Here is a 23,354-nt window from a genome sequence, read left to right on the forward strand (position 1 = left end):
TGCAGGAGGCAACCAATCAATGTGTCGCTGTCACATCGATGTTTCTTCCTTTCTCTTTCCCTCCCTCCCTCTCTTCTCTCTCCGAAAATCAATGGAAAAAATATCCTCAGGTGAGGATTAACAAAGTCACTGAAGGGATGGAGACAAGGCAGGGGGCCTCTGAAAGGGGTTCCTGCCAGGAGAGCCGGGTGCCCTGCTGCAAGGCCCGGCTCCCAGGGTTCTGGGCACCCTTGCTGAGGCTGCGGCCCTCCACCTCCACCTACCGTGCCTGCTGCTGGTTGGCCTCCACTTGGCTGGCCTGGAACGAGACAATAGCACTCCTCAGTCACCATGCGTCTTACCTCATTTGGCTACTAGTTGGGGGAGAGGAGACTTGCTCTCATCCCCTACACAGTGGTGGTGGGGTCCGGGTCAGGTCCTATCAGCCCCAGGGAGGAAGTGCCAGCTGACCTGGGCATCCTGGGCGTCCCGGGCCTGCCCTGCCTCCAACAGGGCTTCGATGGACCGGATTCTCTCTGTGAGCTGGGAATTTTCTGCCCTGGACTCCTTGAGCTGCCCGTGTAGACCACTCAGCTCCTTGCACTTGCTCTTCACCTCCGCCTCGGACGACTGTAATTTGCTGTGCAGCTCTGGCCAGAAGGGGAGCAAGAACCTCATTTCTAGTCCCCTGGACCACTCCTGCCCCTCCAGTCCATTCTCCACCCAGCATCAGAGCATCCAGAAGTGCAAATGAGACCATGCCATCCCAGCCCCAAACACTCTTAGCATTTCCATCCCTGAACACAGCACCCAAACTGCACAGGGAGGCCACCTACCTGGTCCCACACTGGCCACTTGCCTTCTTGCTTCAGTTACTCGCTGACCTTCTATTTCTTGCACAGACCAAGTTCAAGTTCATTCCCATTCGCACGGGTCCCTGCCGACCACTCTGCCCCTTCCTTCTCATCATCCAGACCTCAGCTTAAACACCCCAACCCAAACTGCCCAACTAAAGCCACACCTGGCTCCAAGAGCAGGGGTCAGCAAACCAAGCCCATGGGCCACCCGTTTTGTAAACAAAGCTTTATTGAAACACAGCCAGTCCTGTCTATTTATACATTGTCTGGAGCTGCTTCTGCACTATGGCAGCAAAGTTAAGTTGTGACAGATACCATCTGGCCCACAGAGCCACAAATATTTACTACCTGGTTCTTCACAGAAGCAGCTTGCTAACGTGCTCTAGGTTGTGCTGTTCATCTGGTCTGTAGAACACATTCTGTCTGACCCTGTCGACGTGTGTCTATTTATCTGTCTGTCTCTCCTGCTAGAACGGTGCCCAGATGCCCACTGCTTCACTCCTGGCCATGCCCCAGGTGCCTACAGCAGTGCTCAGCCATGGCAGTCACTCAGGAAATACTGGTGAGCAAGTGACCATCAAGCTGTCACTGACATTGTCTGTCTTCTTTCCCTAGGGGCCCTAGATGCCCCGACTTCACCATCCTCTCCTGATTGTGAAGCAGACATGTAAGCACAGGGGTACCATGGGCCCACCTTCCAAACCTGGCCTCTTGAGCTAACTGAACCAGGAGAGCCAGAAAGGTCCAGAAGAAGTCAGCCGAGAAAGCCAGCAATGACCTCAGGAGCCCCTCAGCTCCCCGACAGACACAGCTCCAGGTGGGGCTTCACAGCAAACAAAGCTGGAGATGGCAGCTCCTTCGGCCAGCACCCAGCCCTCAAAGGCTGTTCCCACCTATCGTCCCCACACCCTGCCCTCACAAACTCCACCCCAATCCAGCTCTCCCACGGGAGTGAGCCACACCCCTGCATCTCCAGTCAGTCCTGACAGGGCGCAACCTGTCTCACAGACTAATAGGACTAGCACACTCTACAGGTTCTGGCCCCTGCAGAGAACCTACCGCCCCCCCAGGGGTCCCCAAGCCAAGCCTCAGCCCTCACCGGCCAGCTGCTGCTGCTGCTCCTGGGCCTTCTCAGCGTCTGCCCGAAGGCTGGCGTGGCTGGTCTGAGCGCGGCAGAGCTCCCGGCTGACCTCATCCAGGCGTTTCTGCAGGGCCTCCTCACTCTCCTTGTGAGACGCCTGGGGAGTGGGCAAAGGGAGAAGTGCCATGAGGACTCAGAAGGGAGGCCAGATCCTCAGCCAGCTGTGAGGTCACGCAGAACACTGTGCCAGCCACCCCGATGACTTTTATAAAACGCGCCCAGACCTCTAAAGTCAGTTCATCCACTGGAAAAAGCCAGAAGGCTATGACCACCCTGGCCCCTGAAGAGTTGGCTCGGGGTGGAGGGGCCCCAGGTGAAGGGGAACAGTCACAAAAGGGAAAAAAACCCATTTTCATTTCAGCACGACACAGAGAGATGCTTCCTACAATTAACCCCCAGTCTAACTTGGAGATTTCCTGTGTGGGCTCTTGTATGGTTCACATTTATTGAGCCCTTTTTCTGTACAAGGCACTGTGTATGTGTTACAAGGTTAACCCCAGCGCCCATGAGACAGGTACTACTGTCATGTACGTGTCACAGACGGGGAAACAGAGGCTCTGAAAGCCCACAACAGACAACAAGGGCCTCACTGTCAACGCCATGCCCTGGTCTCCCTCCACACATGGCCAGCCACTCCCAGAATCTTTGGTATCAGGAGGGGAAAGAATGGACACCCTGGTGTGGCCCGAGGCTGAGGAGGAGGCCTGAAAGGGCAGGAGATGCTCAGAGCCTAGAGCTTACTGATGAGCCAGGCCCAGGCCTTGGCCCCAGGCCAGGTCCTTAGAAATGACACATGGAATGGCAACACCCTGGGCACTGGAACCATCCCGTCCAGGAGCTGTTAGAACATAATCATGGCCATGCCTAGCCCAGCAGTTCTGATTTCATTGGTCTGGCGGACCCGCTTTACATGAAAATCAGTCACCACCACAGTTTCCACCTCAATTCCACCAGAACAACCCAAACATGTTTATTCATCCGTATTCCGTTTTATAAAAGTCTCTGATATGTACACAAACACATTGGTCTTCGAGTTTTGTGTCATTCTAGTCCCTTCCACAAGACAGCCCCATTGCCCCATGTGCTACAGCCTAGCTTTAATGACTGGGCAGAAAAGAGGCCCAGAGCCCTTTGGACAGCAGGACTTCCTTGTTACCCAGAAAAGTTAAATGCAAAGCAGGCATGGTATCAAGGCTCCCCACAACCTGTCACCCTTGCCTAAAACAGGCCAACTTGGGGAGCCAGAAGTCATCAGGCCAATAAGCAGCTGAGTGGCCACACTAGATGCTGCCCAGTGCACTTTGGGAACAGGGGGACAATCTTCCTTCCCCTGGAAAAGGGCATCCTCCTGGGAAAAAGGAGCTGCCAGGCGACATGTGGAGGCTGAGAAGGAAGAACACTCACCCCACCTTGAGGCCAGAGGCTGCTAATGTTAGCTTAGATGGCTATAGCCAGAGGTGTGGTGCCAGAGGTAGTAGTGAGTGTGGGAGCAAGCTCTGGGGCCTGACCCAGAGGTTGAAATTTTGCCTGTGTGAACTTGGGGTAGTTGCTTAACTTCTTTGTGCCTTGAATTTCCTTATGTGTAAATTCTAGATAGTAACAGAATCTACCTCTTAGGATTACAGTAAGAATTAGCTGAGTTAATGCTTGTAAAATGCTTAGACAATGGTTAGCACATAGAAAGCACCCATTCAAAACTAGCAAGCTAGCACTAATACTCAGGAGGCCATGGCTGAGGGCTCCAGCTCCAGCCCTGCCTGAGTCTCCAGCTGTCAGTCATGACTGAGAAGGCATGACTGTGTGGCTGGCAAGCCCTGGCCCATCCCTGCTACACAGACAGGTTTGCTGGGTGGGGTGAACAGTATACAGAGGTGGCCGCCACTCTGACTCACTTGCAACTGCAGGATCTGCTTCTCTAATGCAGCTGCTTTGGACTCCAGAACCTTCCGCTGCTGGTCCTCTTGCCGTGCTGCCTCCGACTTCTCCGCCAGCTCCTTGCTGACCTTGCTGAGCTCCTGCCGGAGCTTGGCCAACTCTGCATTCTGCCTGCAAGACAGTCACCAGCCCCCAACTGACAGACAGAAGAGGGCTCAAGTCAGCTGTTGCTAGCCTGAGAGCTGCCCTTGGCTGACTGGGACTGTGACAGAAGCCTTCCCTCGGGACATCTGCTCTTTCCTAAGTAGTTGCCTGAATCTTGGCACTATTGCTAAAGCCTCTCCTGCATTATCAGCCAGGTGGGGTTTGACCAGCATGCTGTATGGACCAGAGAGAGCAAAGAGCAAAATGTGCACTAAAATATCCCATGGGCGCCCCTCCCAAACATCTGGAAATTCAGATTTAAAAAAAGGCAAGACACTCTCTTCCTCACTGCCAACCGGGGTCCAAACAAGCCCTGGGATGCAGGCTGGCGGCAGCAGCCCTCTGGAGTGAATCCATGTGCCCCATTTCACTGGAGGCCACCTGAAGCGGTAGGCTGAAGCACTTGACAAAACAGCTTTCAACACTGCACAGAAGGTGGGTGTCAGGACCAGAGAAGTTCAGGAGGGAAGAAGACTTGATTGACAGGAAAAAGAGGCAGCTCAACAGCTGCCTTTCCTAGTGTGAGGAGGTAATCAGCATGCAAGACAGGACTGACGGTCCAGCCAAGGGACAGCACCAGGCAAGATGAAGGGGCAAGACAAGATTGTCCACAACCATGGGAGGCAGAACACCTGGCCAAGACCAGCTCTGGCTGCTGCTGGGAGTGGACTTGGGTTTCCTCATCTGCACCAGGGAGGCCATCCAAAGCCCTCTGCAGGGCCGTCAGCTCATGCTGTATAGTACCAAGATCCAAGGCTGGAGAGCTCACAGGAGAGGCTAGACTCCAGGATCGTGGATGAAGGTGGGTGGCTGAGTGGGTGGCCCCTTGGGACTGATCTGCAGCTCTGTGAGGGGCCTGGGAACACCCATACACATGGGCAGAGCTCCCACAGACTGACAGTCAGTGGCTGCCACCTCAGGGCAACAGGACTCCATGCTTTGGAGCTTTCCCCAGGATGGAGCCACAGTAAATGCTCCGTGATGGGAAGCCAGAGTGCTCCTCCATCCCCATGTTCACCTTCTGCTTGTGGCTGCTGAAAAGAAACTGCCACAAACCTCCAACCTGCTGACAGACCAGGGTGGAGATGAAGGCATGTACACCCAAAGGGGACCTCCGGAGAGAAGAAACCAGCCTGGGGAAGGTGGCCTTAGGATCTCACTCTGTGCCAGGAGGGCCACCAGCAAAACAGGCGTATGGGCACTGATTTCCCTCTCTGGTCTAGATCCCGGGCATGTCCGTACTCTCTACCTTAGTCCATTCTCCTCTTAACAAAAGGAGATGCTCTGTGGATAATGCAGATCCCCAGAAAGTCCCTTCAGGATGCTTCAGGCCAAGGGAAGACAAAGAAATGTGAATAAAAAGAAAGTGCAGGGGGCGCCTTCAAGCCAGCCTGTTGAGAATGTAATGCTCAAACTAGAGAGTCAGAAGAACGCCAAGGTCTTTAACATGGTGAGGCTCTGTGCTGCCCTCTGGGGTCAGACACTTGCTGTGGACTTCCTAGCACTTCAGCTCCTGAGAGGCAACGCTGAGATCAAGAACTCTGCTAAGCAGGCTGGGCCGGTGTGCTGTGAAGCAGGACTTATCACCAATGCATCAAAAGCAAATGTTTCTCTAGCACAGACCCCATCCCCAGTGGAGAAGCAAGGCGCTCAGGCCCATGGCAGGTCCTTACACCACATCAAACTCTGATCTTGGACAATCCACTTGGCCTTGATACTTTAGGTCACAATCAGAAGTTTTTAAAAGCCTCAAATCAGGATGTTGTGAAGAGAGACATGGAAAAAGTATCTGCTCATCCAGGGAAGCAGATGCTGGCACCAGCCAGGACCTGAGGGGCACTTGCTCACAGGCATGGGCACGGGCATGTTGGAGCTCACTTCTCTCTGCAGCCTGGCCAACTGAGAGGATGCCAGCCAAGTGCTAGAGGGCTCAGCCACTCGGAACCAGCTAAGGGATGGAGGATGAGGGCAGAGCCCCAAATGGAAGGTGCAGAGGCACAAGCCAGGCCCAGATCCAGTGAGAAACTAGAGTGCACCAGCCACAGCCTGGCAAGAGGCTCGTGGACCCACCCCAGCCCTGGAGGCCCACAGGACTGTGCCACTGCAGTCTGATTGGGGGCACTGAGCTTACTTGCTCTCCACCTGGCTCGTGGCTTGGTTCAAGGCATCCCTCAGGATAGAGTTCTCCTGCTGTAGGCGGGCCAGCTGTGTGTTGGGGCCATTCTCCAGCTGCTCCTGAAGAGTCCGGATCTAAAAACCATTGATGGGAAAAAAATAAAAAAAAAATCATTGATGGGGTATCAGAGTGCTGCTCAGCCTTACACAAAGAGAGCTGACTTCTGGAGCAAGGTTAGTGAGGTCACAGCCTGCAGATAAAACCCTCAAGGGCTCCGCTTCTCCACACAAGGTGGGAAGGGCCGCTAAGAACAAGCAATCTGAAAACTGAACAGCTCTAGCATCGGGAGCTTAGGGCAAAAAGTGACCCCCAGCCACAAACCTCTTCTCTCCTCTGAGGCCTCCCAGCTAATGGTCTCCAGGCAGCAAAGTGTTCAGCCGAGTCCCAGGCAAGCTTCACACACTCTGCCTCTTAGGTGTGAGACAAAGGACACAGCCACAGCCACGGCTACACCTAGCCCAAGGAAGCCTCAGTTTCTGCCCTCTGGCCTCCTGTGGCCCACCAGGAGTAGAACGCAGGCTGGAGAAGATGAGGCCCAGGGCTCTGACTACACAGGCCAAGCTGGACAGGCCTTCCCTTGGCCCCATTCCAGAGCTGGGCAGTTCTTGGGCCTTTTGCTTTAGGTGATCCTCCCAACCTCAAGTGGAAAAGGCAGAGCCAGCATTACTCTAGGGTCACATGGAGGCTGAGAGCTTGACTCACAGGCACCCAGGAAACAGGACTCAGGGCTGGCCACTTGGGACCAGACTGTTTTCAAAAAGTGCTCTTTCAAATGTATGTTACATCTTCCCAGTTAGTAACATGAAACACACAGTAGGCTGGTTGCCACTATCTGGCCAGATAAAACAGGTGCTTCCTCCAAAAACGAACCAGATTCTGTAGCTCCCACCTCCACCCCCCAAGGGCATCCTCAGCTTCCCTTTGGGAAGCACTCCAGCCCACCCTGGTCCCCTGACAGTGCCCCCACACCACTGCGCACCTTGCCCTGCAGCTGTTGCACCTCCTTCACATGCCCCTGGTAGCTAGCCTGCATTCTGGCCTGCATGGCTGTGATCTCCTGCTCCTTGGCCACCAGCTGCTTTTTCACCTTGGCCTCCCCGGCTGCTGCCTTGGCCTTTTCTGCTGTGAACTCCTGGAGAAAGCAGAGGGCTGGTTAGGCAGGGGCAGAAGCTTATCAGATGGGACCAGATCATCAGAACGCAGGGCATCAAATGGGGCTGGGGCTGGGAGGAGCCATCAGAGCAGAGCCACAAGACCCCTTTTCCCAAGTTCTCAGGCAGATCCACGCCAGCCACAGCAGACAACAAGCAGGAGACAAAAGGTTACCAGAAAACCCTGTTGGCCTGGCCAGTTAAGGGCTGGATGTCAGGCCTTAGCCACAACAGATGTAGTGGACACAGGCAGGAGGTGAGTAAACACAGAACACTCTCCCTGGGCTCTTCAGGGACCCTGGCTCAGCCCTGCTGGGATTACGACACTCCAGTTGGCTTAGTCCCTGACATCCAGGCCCCAGAACACCTACCTCTACTTGAGCACCTTTGTCAGGACTGACAAGGCTCCAAGTTTTGATGGCTGGGGTGGGGACATGGTTCACTGCCTGTCCCACCATGGCTGAGGAGTCAGCCCCCCTCCTGGAGGGCCTGGGTCTGTGTGGGCGGCCACTCAGCCCAGGAAATGTCTGCTCTGGGCAGTGTCAGATGCCACGATGAACACAGGATGCTGGGCTAAGGGAGAGAAGTTGGCTGGGATCTGCGTCAGCCCAGAAGGAATGGCAGTAGACGCAGCCTTGTGGAAACAGGGAGTCACAGTGCGAGGAAGAGTTTAGGCAATAGGCATCTAGGGAGGGGGTGCTCTCCGGCCAGTGGCCTTCCAGCCAGAATGACAAGTACTTGGCATGGGTCCAGTTGGCCTGGGTGACTTGAATCCCATGAGATTCAAGGCCCTGTCCCTTCCCCATCCTGGGCAATGAATGAGAGAAATGGGAAATCCTCTCCTTTTCTAGGCCAAGGCTGCCAGGGACACCCATCCCAAAGGGCCAGAGTGTCCCTCCTGTCTGAGATGGGAAAGAATCGGAGGCAAGGGGTGGGGCTGGGTGCATCATGGGCCATTAGGTATCAGCGCTGCTCTGTGTGGTTGGGATCCCTGGAACCCACTAGCCCTACTTTTCAAAGATAACTCTCCTCCTGGCTCCACCAAGGAGAGAGCTCACGGGAGCATGAGGTCCAGACTCCGGAACACTTCATTGATTATCTACAGAAATGGGAGGGGAGGCTGACACTGTGTGCCCTGCCCCCCTGGGTCTCATTCCTTACTCTCCATAAGGTAAGGATCTTGATCACCAGTTTAAAGTTGAGCTCGCTGACCCTTGGGGAGGAGATGTTGTCCCAGGCTGGGGAGCAGCTGTAAGTGGCAGCGGTGGTCTGGAACCTGGGACTGAGTCCACAAGGGTCCCAGAAAGTGGGAGGAACAAAAAGGTGCCCCACTCCTCTGGCTGGCCCGGCATCTCTGAAGAAGCAGGGCAAGGCAATGCAGCAGGAATTCAAAGCTCCACCAAGCTTCCTCTAACACACATGCCCCTGCCAGCCCCACCAGCAAACTCTACACACTAGCAATGCAGGAGACCCCTTCTAGTACAGGATCCAGGCTCGGAAGAAAAAAACCAAAACTCAGAGAGATCCTGGAGTGGCCACAGCCACACCAGCAGCAAGTGGTGCGGCCACATATGCGTCATCCTCTGCCCACCTCTGCTGGCCACACCTAATGGATACCCAGAGGCTGGCATTGAGCATCTGTCTAGGGACAGCTTTCTCCACCCTGGGCAGGACTCCTGCAGTTCTGGGCATCCAGCCGGGGTCCCAAGGCCAGCAGAATTCAATGGGATTTCCCTTTCTTTTGCCTCTGGGCTTTTTTAAGGGCATAGAAAGGCCAGCTTTCCCTCAGGGCATTTGTTTAGCCCTCCTTGGCTTCGTCTTCTAAGAGCTCAGAATCCCAGGATTCCTCTTGTTTGTCCAATTCTTAATTCAGTTGCAAGGGTCAGATTCAGGGTCATTTTCTTGAAAGGCGTGCCCAGTGGTGGTGGGGACTGGAGGACTGGAGCCCAGTTTTCTTTGGGCTGGAAAAGGCGGCTTGGCACCATCACAAGCACTGCTGGCTCAGCAACGGCACTCTGCTCTCCAGCCCCAGAGTGGGCCCTACTCAGTGTGGACTTCCAAGGCCTGCTAAGGCACGGACAGAAGGCAGCGCCTGTTAAAACAGTCTGCCACCAAGAATATCTCCCACCCCACCCCTGGGAGCACGTCCACCCTGAGGGTCTCCCTGACTGCATGAAGTTAGACCCCGATCTCCCAGGCTGAGAGAACACAGGATGGGGTCTACTCCAGAGCTTTGCCTCAGGACAGGGGCCCCATGACAGAGCACCTGGTACCTGAGAAGACGACAGCTAGAAAGATGGGGTTTTCCAGAGGGCTGCACCAAAGCCATGCATGGTTCCTTAAACCCACGCACAGGGCCCAGAGGACTGTCAGAAAGCCAGGACAGAGGTCTAGGGTGCCCACACCTGTTAACTCCTGCAGCTGGTGCCTGAAATGGTCCTTGAGCCCAACTCTGCTGGGACTTCACCCATTTGTGAAACATGGATCTGTCGCAGAGAATAATCCACAAGGGAAAGAAAACACGTGGAGGAAACAATATCCTATCCCTCTCACCAGCTCCTATGGGGAATGAAGAGGAACTTCCACACTCCCTCAAATTTAGTTTCTCATTTAACTTTCCTCAATGGTGCTGGGCTAGGAGACGTGACAAGAATGAAGTCAACACATCAGCTCTGCCCAAAATTCTCAACCGAGAAACGCAGGGACCTGATGCCCACAGGTTCCAGAAGCAAAGGGAGGAAGGATGACAATGCAAAAGCCATTCAAGGTATCCTCTTAGCTGGCCTCGGGCCTTGGTAGCCACTTGGTGATAGGTGGCCTGCTGGGCCAATCCAAGCAAGGTAGCCAGAAACACCAGAAGGGACAAGTACAATGGCACATTATTGCAATGATGACCACTGTGCTGAGACACAAGACTGGGGCTCTGGAAGGATTCCCAAGGGAGAGCACATTGAGTCTTCAAGGGCAGGGAAAACGTTTCCAGCCAGCTCAGCAGTGAGAAGCATATGAAGTTAATGGAAGGCAGGAGAAGGGGACCAGAGGAGGCGATCAAGGTGCAGCAGGTTGTGGAGCAGATGGGGATAGGAGACAGAGGTGGTGCTCAGGGTGCAGACTCAGGTCTGAAGATTAGGAGCCACTGGCAGAACTTAAAGAGGGTCTCGCAGGACCAGGTTAGCACTTGAGAGCCCAAGAGGACCTCCTTAGGCTACAAGGAGGAGGGTGTAGTCAGAAAAGGGAGGGTGGGACGCACCATCAAACATCTCCTCACCTTGGAGCCAAGGCCTGGATTCCTGGAGGGCGAGATGAGTAATGAAAACCAAGGGCTGCGCCCCTGCATATCTCACAGGCCCCTGCAGTTGGCAGCCAGAGAGATCTACCATGGGAGGGCTGGAAATGTATCTAGACCTGAGGGGAGGGTTTGTAAACTAGCTGCCACGGTGGCTTTGGAAATCTTGTGAAGTAGCCACCACTGAGGGAGAGCAGTAAGTGTCCGGCACAAGGGGCAGTGTCTAAAGGACCTCTGCAGGATGCACTTGCCCAAGGTGGCCGAGACACCAGCAGTGGGGAAGAGGCCAACATGACTGTCAGAGGCTGCACCTATTCACTCATCACACCTGCCGAATGCAAGGAACTAGCCAGGCAACCACATGACCAACCAGCCGTGGAAACTCTCACTCCTATTTCTTCTCACTTGAACTTTACTTTGGGGGTGTCAACAAATTTTCACAGGCATTATCAGTTCATCCAGAAAGAGGGTATGAAAGAATGGCTCCCCTAAACCACAGACTCTTAACCAGTAGTGTGCTGGTCAGCTGGCTCTCAAGAGGGAGGGCTGTGATTTGTAGTGCAGGCCCACTTCCATGGTGTAAATGCTCCTGGCATAGGGCACACTACGGAGTGTCTACCAGGAAGAGACATGTGCAATCAGCTCTTGGGAGGAGGGCAAATGGCTCCAGCCACCCTGCATTTAACCAACAAAAGGTAGGCTCGCATGAAGGCCACGTGTGGACAGATTTGAGAAGAGAGGCACCCACACCCTGCCCTGGGCAGAAGCTACCAAGCTCTAGTGAAGGCCGAGACCTGCCTTTTTCTTTCCTTCTCCTGGGCAGAGCATTAACCAAGAGTAATCAACCAAAGGCTCATCTTCTACTCCTGCCGTCTCCCACCAAACTTTGTCATTTGGCTCAGAGCCATAGCCCTCCGATTTAGGACAGAAACTCAGGCTGCCTCATTTCTGATTCTTCTCCAATGGGCAGATGGATATGCCCAGAGGAGGGGCTGCAGCCCAGACATCGTGAGGCATCCCGAGGCCCAGGCAATCCCTCTGCACCTCCTGCACCAATGGAGGAGGCAGGTAAGCAGGGAGAGGGTGCGAGCAATGCTCAGTGTTTTGCTGGGAAAACCTAGCCCACAGGCTAGGGCACCAGGACATTCTCCTCAGGAGAGGGGAGAAGCCCCAGGGAATTCTGGCAGCAGAGAGCGGCCCCTTGTGCATGTGCCTGACTCATCTGACTGTTGTTCACTAAGTACAAAGGTTACACACCAGCCATCAGCTGACACAAGAACAGGCTTTCCCTGTAGGATCACTCCACAGACAGCAGAAAGGGAGAAAAGCAGCACCCCCCGCCCAGTTCCCCATGAGTGTTTGCTCCAAGTCTCAAGAGAACTACTGTGGACCAACTGTGCCCGTCCTCCTTCCAGGGTGTATGCCCTAAAACGATGGCCTGCCACTGTGGGGCAGGCCAGTGACGTCATGCCGCACCCCCATCGCATACTGAGGGCCCTAGGCCCTACTTAACGACCCTGCACTTAGTCCTGAGAAGGCAGCCACCACAGGGGCTTCACAGGCTGGCCTCAGGCGTCAGGGTCGCAGTGGGCGTTGGTTTGAGGGAGTTATATTTGGCAGGCCCGAGTGAGGAGCCACAGTGGGGAGGCGACCCCACAACCCAGGGGCAGCCCTGGCCACAGCCCAGGGGCGCAGGGACAGGGCTTGCGCTCAGCAGTACCTTATTAAGTTCCCTCAGTTTGCTCTTGGCAGCAGCCGCATCTTCCTGCTCTGTGGCCAGCAGCTTTTCCTTCTCTTCCAGCTGGCGTTTCAGAATCGCCACAGGGTCACCCTTCTGCGTGGCCTAGAAATGTCCACAGAGCCACATTAACAGAGGGTACAGACAGACCCTTGGTTTGTCCCCCCAACCCAGCAATCAGAACCTGACCCAGGAAAAGAGCAGTGTACCAATGAAGTAGGAGGAGTTTCAAGACAAGCAGGTTCCAACATGATTCCAGACACTTCTGGGGGGAGGCACCTCTGCCTTAGCCACCCACTCTGTAGAGCCTCCAGAACCCGCGTGCACAGAAGCTGTTTAGCAAAAGCATCTTTGAGGCAGTTTTTAGAAGCATGGTGTTTCCGATGAACTCGGGTCAATGGTGGCCAGGGCCTCTTCCTGCCCCACTGAGGGCAGTGGCCATTGTTTCTGCTCCAGTGCCCACTGTTTAGCGGCTGTGTATAGCCTATAGGCTGCTGGCTGAAGCACAGAAGCCATGGGAGGGGAAGTGTATTCTGGGGACAGTAACCTGAAGGGAGTTCAGGCCTCTCTCCTCAGAGAGAGTGGTCATCCTGACCTTCTCCAGCCACTCACACCCAGGAAACCTCCCCCCATGCTCACTAAGTGAGCAGCTCCCTGAGACTGCATGACCCATCACAGCTCAGCAAGGGCAAGGAGCAGGGGAAGCCCCACTGGCCTCTCAGGACATTCACCAATGTCTTGAACCACTAAGCTGTTACAAAAATCTCCATCAAAATTTCCTACAATTCCAACTCTGATTAAGGAACAAATAAATATGTGTCACGCAGCACTTGGCCAGCCTCTGAACTGGCCAACAGCAGGAGGGAAGGTGCTTCTGGGCCCATCACAGGGTTCCCTCACTCACAGTGTATCCCTACACACATTCCTTCCTGCACCCGGAGCCCTGGCCACAAACCGGCCAGGCCCCAGCTACTGTGTTCCACCCCTAGCTCTGCACTGGTTCTTTGTGTTTCCGTGGTCCGGCCAAGGCTGGTCTGTGGCTAAAGCCAAAGGATGTGCCAGGTGATTCACACAGCCTCTGCCTGGGAAAGGGCAGCAGGGTTTTGCTGAGAAAGGTAAGTGGAAGCTGTTCCCTGTGCAGCTTAGCCAGCCAGGTGTGACCAGCCCCAGGACCAGGTAACCACTACAATTCACAGGTCCCTGAGTGGGAGAGAATAAGGGCACAACTACCCAGGCCAGCTGCAGAGGCCACTGAATGTGGACAGGGGAGTGTGGGCCCACCTTATGCCAGGTGTCCTGAATGATGCCAGCTTTCTCAGACAGGATCTCAATCAGCCGCTGGGCCTCACCCTCGCTGAAGACCATGCTTCCGACTGTGGAGACCAGCGTTTTGTAGGGGAGGTAGAGAGGACTGTCGGTGTCCAGGGGCCCTGTGCAGAGGGAAGGAGCAGGGACTCAGACATAAGTAACCAAGCCCCTCACACCCCGAAGCAGCAGGAGCCAGTCAGAGTTGAGGACTCTGTCCAGCTGCCTGGAGTACGGCTCCTTGATTTATGATGGGTTTACGTCCCAACAAATTCATCGTAAGTTGAAAACATTGTAAGCCAAAATGCATTTAATGTACCTAACCTACTGAACATCATGGCTCAGCCTAGCTGACCTTAAACGTGCTCATAACACTTACATTAGGCCACAGCTGTGCAAAGTCATCAAACACAGAGCCTATTTTATAAGAAAGTGTTGAATATCTCATGCAATTTATTATGTGTATCACTTTCAAATCATCATAAAGTTGAAAGACTATAGTAGGAATGATGGGTGAGTCGGGGACTGTCTGTACTCAGAAATGGAATAGACTGAGGGCCTTGCTCAACCTTCCTGACTGTCCAAAGGTAGCCGAGGAGGTCCCCAAGCAAAGAAAGGCGGAGTTTTCCTGGGTTGAGGGAGATACTCCCCACCCTTATCATCAAAATAAGCAGAATTAATCAAGGCAAAGATGCTTTTTCCTTCTTTCTCAGATAGGATCCTTCTTTCTTCCTTTTTTTCTCAAACAGCCCAGCAAGGCTCACCCCCTGCATGACCAAGCCCTATGGCCCTGCAGCCCTGATGACCAGTGAGCCTGTAATTCCCCACAAACACAGGTGCCCACAGCTGCACCCCACGGCCAGGGGAGAAGCATGGAAAGCAAAAGGCCCAGGTCTCCAAGGTTGCTTCTCTGAGGCCCCAGGGAAAAGGAGGCTGCCTCCCACACATCCAGGTTCAAACACGATTTCCGGCTCTCCCTGGATAAAGCTTAGGCACATTTTAGGAGACAGATGCTGGGCTGGGTTCTTCCAGAATGGGCCTGAGCCCTCCTCAGTCCGTTAGTGACCTCTGGAGGAGACAGAGACATTTGCCGAAAACTGATGGTCACTTCTGAAACACTTCTGATGCCACCCCTCAAAAAACTTTGCTCTCATTGCAGGCTCTCAAAGCAAGAAAGATTGAACTGAGGTGCCCCGTCTAGCAGGAGCCCTGCCTGAAATGCCCGGGGAATTCCTCATGCTGAGGCTCAAAGCTGCCCTACCACTAAGTGACAGGGCCAAAAATGAGCTGAAACCAAGAAAACAAGCTGACCTGTAGTGGCCCCTTTAGCTAAGCCCACCTCACCAAGGACAATGAATGCAGGAGGTTTCCATAGCAACCCTAAATTCTCTGGCTTGTCACAATATTTTCATCACAAATCAAAGCATTTAGCATGATACCTTAAGAAGGGGGAGCTGGTTGCTATGAGCACCTTCATTTTAGAGCTTTCTACCTTGGTGAACCTCAAGATTAGAAATAACCATGGTGACATTAAAGGTCTAAGAGCTCAAGGGTATCCTGAAAATGGGTGGGTGTGTGGGTGGGGGAAGGCTTATCCCCTTTAGCCTTCTGTCTTTTCATTGAAATATATATAAAATAAGCAGTAATTTTAATGGTAAACTTATGAACACTAGAAAAAAATTCTGAGTACAGCTAAGCCAAAAGAAAATTAAAAACACTCTCTAGTTCACTATCAGGAGAAAACCCCACTGACAGCATTTTGGTTTAAGGGCTTCCTGTTTTCCTCCCTCAGCCTGTAGACAGATGTTTACTGCCAGTGTTTTCCAGAAGGAGGACCACTCGTTTCAAATACACCACTGGAGTAAGACTGGGCAGCACAGCCTCTCTGAAGCTGATCACTGCACAGACAATTTCCTGTGATCACTCACAAAGTCCACTCCTGGGCTGTCTGGTACACTGGCCACCAGCCACAGGGGCTACTGGACAAAGGAAATGTAAACTGAGGTGTGCGACAAGTGGGGGTACACTATGGATTTCAAAAATTTCATATAAAAAAGTTATATATCTGTCATAATTTCTTATATTGATTGTATGTTGAAATTATAATATTTTGGATAAACTGGGTTAAATAAAATACATCCTAAAATGAATTCCATTTGTTTCTTGTTTGCCTTTTTAAATGTGGCTACTAGGAAGGTTTAAATTCCATACATGGTGCACACATGTGGCTCACACTGTATTACTACTGGACAGGCCAGTTGGCTCCTTTTCAGCCCCAGGGACCCCGCTTAAGTCCTGGCAGCCCCTGTCCCCACAGAGGCCTCAGAGTGACCACGGGCTTGGGCCTCTCTTGAAGGCCATCCTTCTAGGCCCCCTGAGGCCCCGAGTGCACTGCTGGGGTGAAGGGAACATCAAGGTAACACAACTACACTTGTCTGTGAAATGTCATTTCCTTCACAAGCATCAATCACCCACTGGTCTTGAGAAATGTGCATTCCCTCCTGGAGGTCTAGGAGAGATGGACCCCAAGACACCCAGTCCACAAACCATTTCTGAGAGTACTCTGTGAGAGTGTCATTCTAATATATCTTTAATTAAACTTTAAGTGTAATTGTATTAAATTTTATTAGATATAGTAATGAACAAATAAAAACTTGTAACAAGTGAAACAATCCAAAGCTATGTACAGCAAAACTTAATTCTCCCCTATCCATTCCCCTCACAGAAACTTTCCTGGCCTTCTCCATCCTCATACAAACACTATCTTCTACATTATTTTTAGAGGGCTATAACTTTACATTTTCATTAAGTCTTTTAGGTAAGAATGGTGCTGTCTCTATGGTTCCCAAATCAGGGAAGTAAAACTGAAAGGAAAAAAGACGTGGAAGCAGGAACCAGAACTTGTGGACATCTGTGGGGGTCACATTTATCTCGGTTTCAAGATCCTCTCGCCACATCAGCAGCACTAAGCCCACCCTGACGAGGTACCCGTTACTAGGAGACAGGCACACTGACTGCATCAACAAACAGCATACTAACAGGAGTTAATACGTGTCTGCACATCACACGTCTCCAGCCAATACTCAGAAGACTAGAAATAATCCTTGGTATTGTGAAATCTTAAGGTACTTAAATAAATTTGTCAAAGATTCAACATCTAATCTCTCCAACCACAGACTTCATAAAGACTGTGAGGCAGTGAAATCTTACGAGATCAGCTCACTGAGGGCCTGCTCCTGTAGCTGATGTTTTGCCTACTTTGGTAAATCTGCAATACCAGCAACAGGCCAGGGAGGCCAGGGGAGGAATGAGGCAGCAGGAGAGTGAAGAGGGAGAGGCAGCATCCCACTGCTCTGGAGTAATCCAGGCGCCTGTCTGGCAGGGATGGGACAGGCCTGGGCTCAGGGGGAAGCCTCTTCTGAGCAGGGTGGCCTTGGGCATGTTCCTTCACCTCCAGGCGATGGACCTCATGATCTGAACCAGAAGCCTCAGGGCTGCGGACTTGTTTAGGAGAGCTGGAAACAGATTTTTATGTGCCATCTCCTGACCTTTAGTGCTGACAGCAACCTCAATGAAAAACAGATAAAGAAAACCACTGTGGGGCTAACCAAACACAACCATGGGTCAAGTCCAGTCTTCATGTCACCTCTGCCCTTGGGCAAGGCACCATAGTCACAACAAGGCCCCTGGTGGCCTGAGCTCGAATTCCAGCTCAGCTCCTTCCTGCCTGCTCATCCTGGACAAGTGGCTTCACCTCTGTTTGCCTGTTTCCTCATCTGTGAACTGGGGGTGATTGTTCCTCCCTTACAGCCTCACTGCAGCTGGCTGGAACAATGCCTGGTACAGGGTAAAGCACTGAAGAATCCACTCACAGGGCCACCTTCAAGCCCCAGTCGCAGACGCTGACCTCTGCCCGGACAGTGCACCTAGGAGGGAGAGCTCAGGGTGGCTTAAGCAATTCTGCCCCTTCTCCTACTCCCACTAATGGAATGGAAGTCATACAAAGGGGGTGCCCAGGAGCCTGCCCTCCATGGACAGAGCACCACAGGCTGTGGACCCTCTGACTCCTGCCTTGCACTGCTGTCCTCATACAGCAGGTTAAAGGGGCAGCGCAAAGAGGTAAGCAAGGAGCCATCTCCTTCCTGGGCTCTCAACTCAGATAATGGGCATAATGCTTCAAATTCCAAAACTAAGCTCCCTTTTGTGACCACAATGGAGGCTTAATCACTTAAAATTAAACGTGTCTTTCAAAAAAAGGCACACAGGAATCTCTGTCAACTGGGGTCCTTTGGGAAAAATTTCACTCTACCTGCATAGTTACCAGGCTCCCCAGCTGGCAGGTTCCAGCCAAAGAAGACTCATTGGGTCCCACAGCCCAGCACTGCTTTAGTACCAGCCCCTCCAGTATACAGTTCCTGGAACTCTCCTGGCACTGCTCATGTCCAGCTTACTAACTCAACACAGAGGGCATAGGAACCTCTCCAGTAACTGCCTCCTGAGCTCCAGACAGCTGGTGATCAATGGGAGACTATTGCCACAGCCCTGCCATGGCTCCAGCTCAACTCCAGCTGTTGTTGCAGGTGCCTGGCAGTCCTGCCTAGGGCAGCCAGATCCAGGTGGTCCTCATACACAAAGTATGGACCTACTGTGTAACTGGCAGTTTACAAAAGGCTGGGCCTGAAAAGGTAAGCTGGGGTGAAAGTGCCAGTTAAGACAGGCGGAGGAGACACAGGACACGTGGTACTCACGCAGCAGAGCCACAGAGGGAATCTGGGGAGTGTGCGTCGCTGCAGAAGCAACTATGGCTGTTTCCTTGGATTGGAGAAAAAAGCGATCTGTTAGCTAACTGGGAAATTGTGCTCTTCATGATGTCTAATGGATTTTTTTTTAAATCCATAAGTTGCATGACTTTATTCCCCCTCAAATTCCAAAAAAAATCAACTTCATATCTGAACCATGAACACCACCTACAGCTTCTCTAAGACGTGGCAGTCCCACACTAATACTTGGCTTGCTTCCCTAGGAGATGCTTTTGTTCTTTTAAAAAAGAAAAGAGATGGATCTGAAGAACTAAGAGAAAGTGAATAAAGGCTCAGAAGCCCCACAGAGATCCCTTCAAAGCTGCAGACCCTGAAGAACTTAGCTAACTTCAAAAGAAAGAGTATCAAACTTACTCTCAACACACAGCTGTCTGGCGCCTCAGCCCTCAGGGGGCGCCACAGAGGCTCAGGCTCGAGCTCTGATCCCTGCCTTGGCATTTGCTGGCTGCGTACTTCTGGGATGTCTCAAAACAGAGCTGAGCTTGGGTTTCTGTTTTTGTAAAACAGGTAAAAATACAAATCTACCTTTCGGAATGTTAGGGGCATACATTCATGGAGGAGAACTTCATGAACCAAGCACCTAACCAAACATCTGGTTGAGAGCAATGGCATCACGTTCCCTGTGCTGCCCCAGCACCAGGCCCCAGACACAGCAAGCCCACAGCACAAAGGACAGCATGGGGGGAAGGGAGGTGGAACAGGAGGAAGGAAGGGGTGGTTTCCTTATCAAGTTACACAGTTGAAGATGAGGATGAGGCCCCTGCTAAGCTACAGACACCTTGAGTAAAGTTTTCCTGGTAGGTCTGAAAATTTCTCCACATCTCCCTGACCTCTGGTGACCCCTGTCTCATTCATTAGGTTATAAAACATGATCCTATTTACATTTCCACCTGCTCGCTCTGGCAGAGGGAGAAGTGGCCTGTTGAGCCTGGCACAACATGCAGCTGCTAGGCCCCCGGTTCGCAAATGCAAGACCCACCTTCACATTTCCTTCTAAGCTCAGTTCCTGAGCATTTACTGGGAACCCAGGCCTGGGGCAGGCATGAGAAGAACTGGCCACTTTCTTTCTCCACCTGGCCCCCTAAAAGTACAAGGACATCTTTCTGCTGCTCAGAGGACGCTCAGGGGACCTCTGGTCAGGGCTGCACTGCTCACAGCACTCGAAAGGACAGGAGTTCTGGTTGGTACAACGAGGGCCTGTTTATTTGACTCAGACAAATAATAGAGTTTTTGTTTCTTTTCTATTTAAAAAAATACATGTTACAGAAAAACTGGGAAATAATGCAGAAGAGTGAAAAGAAAATATTAAGTTTTACCCATAATCCTGTCCCCCAAAGATGCCCTCTTTCTCCCACATGGGCTGTGTGTCTGACAATGTGGTCATCATGGGGTTGTAAACACCTGTCTCCTGGAGGGTGGCTGGGCTCTACTGGACCCTGTCCTAGTGGCCTTCTGGCCCCAGAGTAAAGTCTGCATCTGTAGACAGGGAGTGTGTCAGGTATAAAGCCATCCAAGAGAGGAGGGCCATGCCCAGGGCATCCATTGGTTTCGGCCTTGCTCAGCTGCTACTCCACGCAAACCAAGCTCCAGCAGAAGCCCTATGTCCTAGAGCACATCTAAATGGGGAGTCTCCAGCACGAGCATCCTGTACATGCCAAGGCTAAGTCTTGGTTTATCCAGGGCCTAGACCCACACCGTGCTAATCTGAACTTACTTCCAGGTCCTAGGACAAACAGCTCTCCTGAAAGTGTAATGCTAACATGCCCATAGTACACGCTAGGTTTGGGGGAGGCAGGCCAGCATAACTATGCAAGCAAGGACTGAGGACAAAAATAGGTTTTTAAAAAACCACCACCACCACATACACACATTTCCTGTGAAAGAAACGTGGCTTTCCTAACGGGCACCACGCACACGGGCTGAGTAACTATCAGAGAATGAATCAACGGAGGTTCGCATGGCACTGCGAACGCTTAGGAGCTTTAATTCTGGGAAATTTCCACTTCTCTATGGTTCCGTGAATTCCCTCTTCTCCAAACACTGAGACAAGACAACATGCCCTTTGTTTCATAAACAGGTATTTTCTCCTTGTTCCACACCTGCATTTATGACCCTCCCCTGAAACTGTCACCATTTCCATGGTGCCACGAGCAGCAGTCAGCAGGAGGGCGATGGAAGCATTCATGTGGGCCTCTTGTGCTCTGCGACAATGGTAAATAGTGAAATGTGTTTGAAGAGTGAGGCTGTCTTGTCTTCCTAAATTAAAAACGTACCTACCTTCTGACTTAGTGATCACATGTCTAGGTCACATGTCTATTTTCTAGAGATACTCACACAATATATAATTTTAGCAGCAAAAAACCACACACTACTTAACGTCATTTAAATAATGACACATTCATGCTCTGAAAAGTGGCAGCCCTGTAGGAGATGTCACCAGTACGCTTGTAAGTAAAGAAAGCCAGTTCCAAAGCTGCGTGCACTGTAGGCCCCATCCAATGCGTCTGATGTGATGAGCAGAGTATCTCCTGGGGGTCCCCCTGGGAAGTGAGTGGTAAATGGGACAAAGTGGAAAGAAAAACTTTGTATTTTCACCCTCCGTCAGTCTATACCGCTTGAATTTTGTTTGCTGGAAGCACATATTTAAAAAGCAACAAATTTTAAAAAGCAAGGATTAGGAAGGCAGGTGTTCACTGTCAAATCTGGCCTCAGACAAGTGGTAAAAGCTGTCACGTGGCCCTGATCTGCTCTTGTAGGAAAATTAGATCACAAGTTCTGGAATAGTTCCAAGTTGGACCTGTAGAAGTGTGTCCTGTGCCCACCTCCACACCTGCTGGGTCTCCCTCTGGGCATCTGTCAGAGAGGGCCCCATCTGGTGATGACTAAGGAAGCAACCCTGCCTCTGGTGGACCCCAGCTCTGGGGCAGGTTTTGCTACTGATTTGTCACATGTCATGGCCAGCCGTAGCCTCCATGACCTCCTTTGCCACATCTCACTGTGCTATGGAAGACAACAGGAGCTCACCCCCACCCCACTCAGGACACAGGCAGACAGAACAAAGCAGAAAGGAGCTACATGGCACCACCAGGCTACAAGCACATTTGTTTGCAGAGTCACCTGTAAGGTGACCCAAGAGACCATCACCCTAATGACTCTTGTTTAGAGTAGCGCTGTCCAGCAGAAGTTACTGTGCTGATGGAAACATTTTCCTTCATCTGTACTGCCCCAAAGGGCAGCTGCTGGCCACATGTGACCACTGAGTATTTGGAACATGGCTAGTGTAACAGATTCTTTCATTTTATTGACTTTTGATTGACTCAAATGTTAACTTACATGGATGGCCCCATGTGACTAGCAGCTTCCATAGTGGACAACACAGACCTAGACTCTAGCTCTTTGGTGCCCATGGTCAAAACCTCATGGCCCTGGAACCTTCTCTACCTGAGTCAAAATCTCCTCAATTTGGAGGAAGAACTCCCTTCCTGGCCTGATCCACACCAGTGATTGGGAACCTACTCCCCAAGTACTTCCCCACTGTCATCAGGCCACCTCCCCACCAACTAAGGCTACTCTCCAGGTCCCTGAGTTTCTGGAAACCCAGGGCCAGCCAACCCACCCAGAGCTATGACCACAGTTCCCTTCTCCAGGGCATGCATAGCCCTGGAGAAGCTGGAGGTAGAAAAACCCTGGACAGACACAGAGAAGCTCAACCTCAGTTGGTAGGCAAGGTCAAGAGCATGCAGCTGGGGCTAACTCAAGGGACATGAGGTGTAACTTTGTGAAAAGAACATGGCCTGCTTCTCACTCGGCAACACGGTCAGAGCCACAGATGCTAAATATGAGTCAGATTAATTCTGGAACACTAAACTCCACATATAAGATGTAATGACAAGATGAACATTACCTTAAAAGAGGGCAGTGTGCCCTCCCTCCAGCCTGTGGAAGCAGGGCTGAGGCTGAGCGATTTGGCTTTCAAGGGCCTGAGAGGCTGACCTGACCTATGGGGCCAGGTGGCTGGTCCCTGATCCTCAGCAGGAGCCCAAAGCCACTCACAGAGGATGGGTCCCCTCACATGAAGCAGAGTGCTGCCTAAACAAATGCCACCCCCTAAAAGTTGGGGGTGGGAGCCTGAGAAAAGGTAATATAACTTCACTAAGGGGCAAGAAAGGGAAACCCAGCTAAAAACATAGGACCTTGTGCTACCCAGCATAGGTCCAAACATTTCAGACCCCTTCATATGCCTCATCAAGACAAATGCAATTCATTTTCCAAATCTACTAGGAAAACAAGATTATTTTAGCAAGGAGTGATGAACATGAAATAGAAACTCACTGGCCCAATTTCTACAGTAATATGAACTAAAAAGATAACAAGAAATTAATGTATATTATATATATAAAATGCTCCATTAAATAACTGGGATAGAGGGTAAGGGAAGACAGGACTCTGGGGGTGGGAGGGGTGAAAACCATTGCTCCCTGAAAACATTATCACTCAACACACACAGAGAAATGAATGAGGCTATGCTAAAATACCAGGTGCCATACACAACAGAAAAGGCTTGCAGGAGGCAGCCAGACATTTAAGCAAGATTTGCCGTCCCAACTCAGGCTCACTTACATGACTTGCTCTAGCCAATAGGACACTGGTTTGAAATGTGCCCTATAACTCTGTCATCACCATGAGAAGGGTCTCTGCCCTGAGAGTCGCTGAAGTCTCAGCCTGGGCCCCAGAATGAACACATGTGGAAGAGACCTACACTCAACCTGCAGAAAGGAGTCAAACCCAGTTGAACCACAGTGTGAACAGAGCCACTCAGCAG

General features: G+C 51.8%; 1 protein-coding gene across 3 annotated transcripts in view; it reads right to left on the reverse strand.

Annotated features, from left to right (window-relative positions):
- Window positions 1-23,354, reverse strand: part of RRBP1 (ribosome binding protein 1) — a 55,875-nt gene that overhangs the window by 11,462 nt on the left and 21,059 nt on the right. For all 3 annotated transcript variants that reach the window (XM_081149653.1, XM_081149652.1, XM_081149651.1), the window contains exons 3-10: window positions 13,689-13,837; window positions 12,390-12,512; window positions 7,212-7,364; window positions 6,188-6,306; window positions 3,870-4,023; window positions 1,936-2,074; window positions 451-629; window positions 264-298 (exon numbers count right to left, since the gene is read on the reverse strand). In XM_081149653.1, the coding sequence (XP_081005779.1) occupies window positions 264-298; window positions 451-629; window positions 1,936-2,074; window positions 3,870-4,023; window positions 6,188-6,306; window positions 7,212-7,364; window positions 12,390-12,512; window positions 13,689-13,837 (1,051 nt within the window). The remainder of the gene's footprint in view (window positions 1-263; window positions 299-450; window positions 630-1,935; window positions 2,075-3,869; window positions 4,024-6,187; window positions 6,307-7,211; window positions 7,365-12,389; window positions 12,513-13,688; window positions 13,838-23,354) is intronic.

This window comes from Miniopterus schreibersii (genome assembly GCF_964146895.1).
Source record: "Miniopterus schreibersii genome assembly, chromosome: 10".
Taxonomy (NCBI): domain Eukaryota; kingdom Metazoa; phylum Chordata; class Mammalia; order Chiroptera; family Miniopteridae; genus Miniopterus; species Miniopterus schreibersii.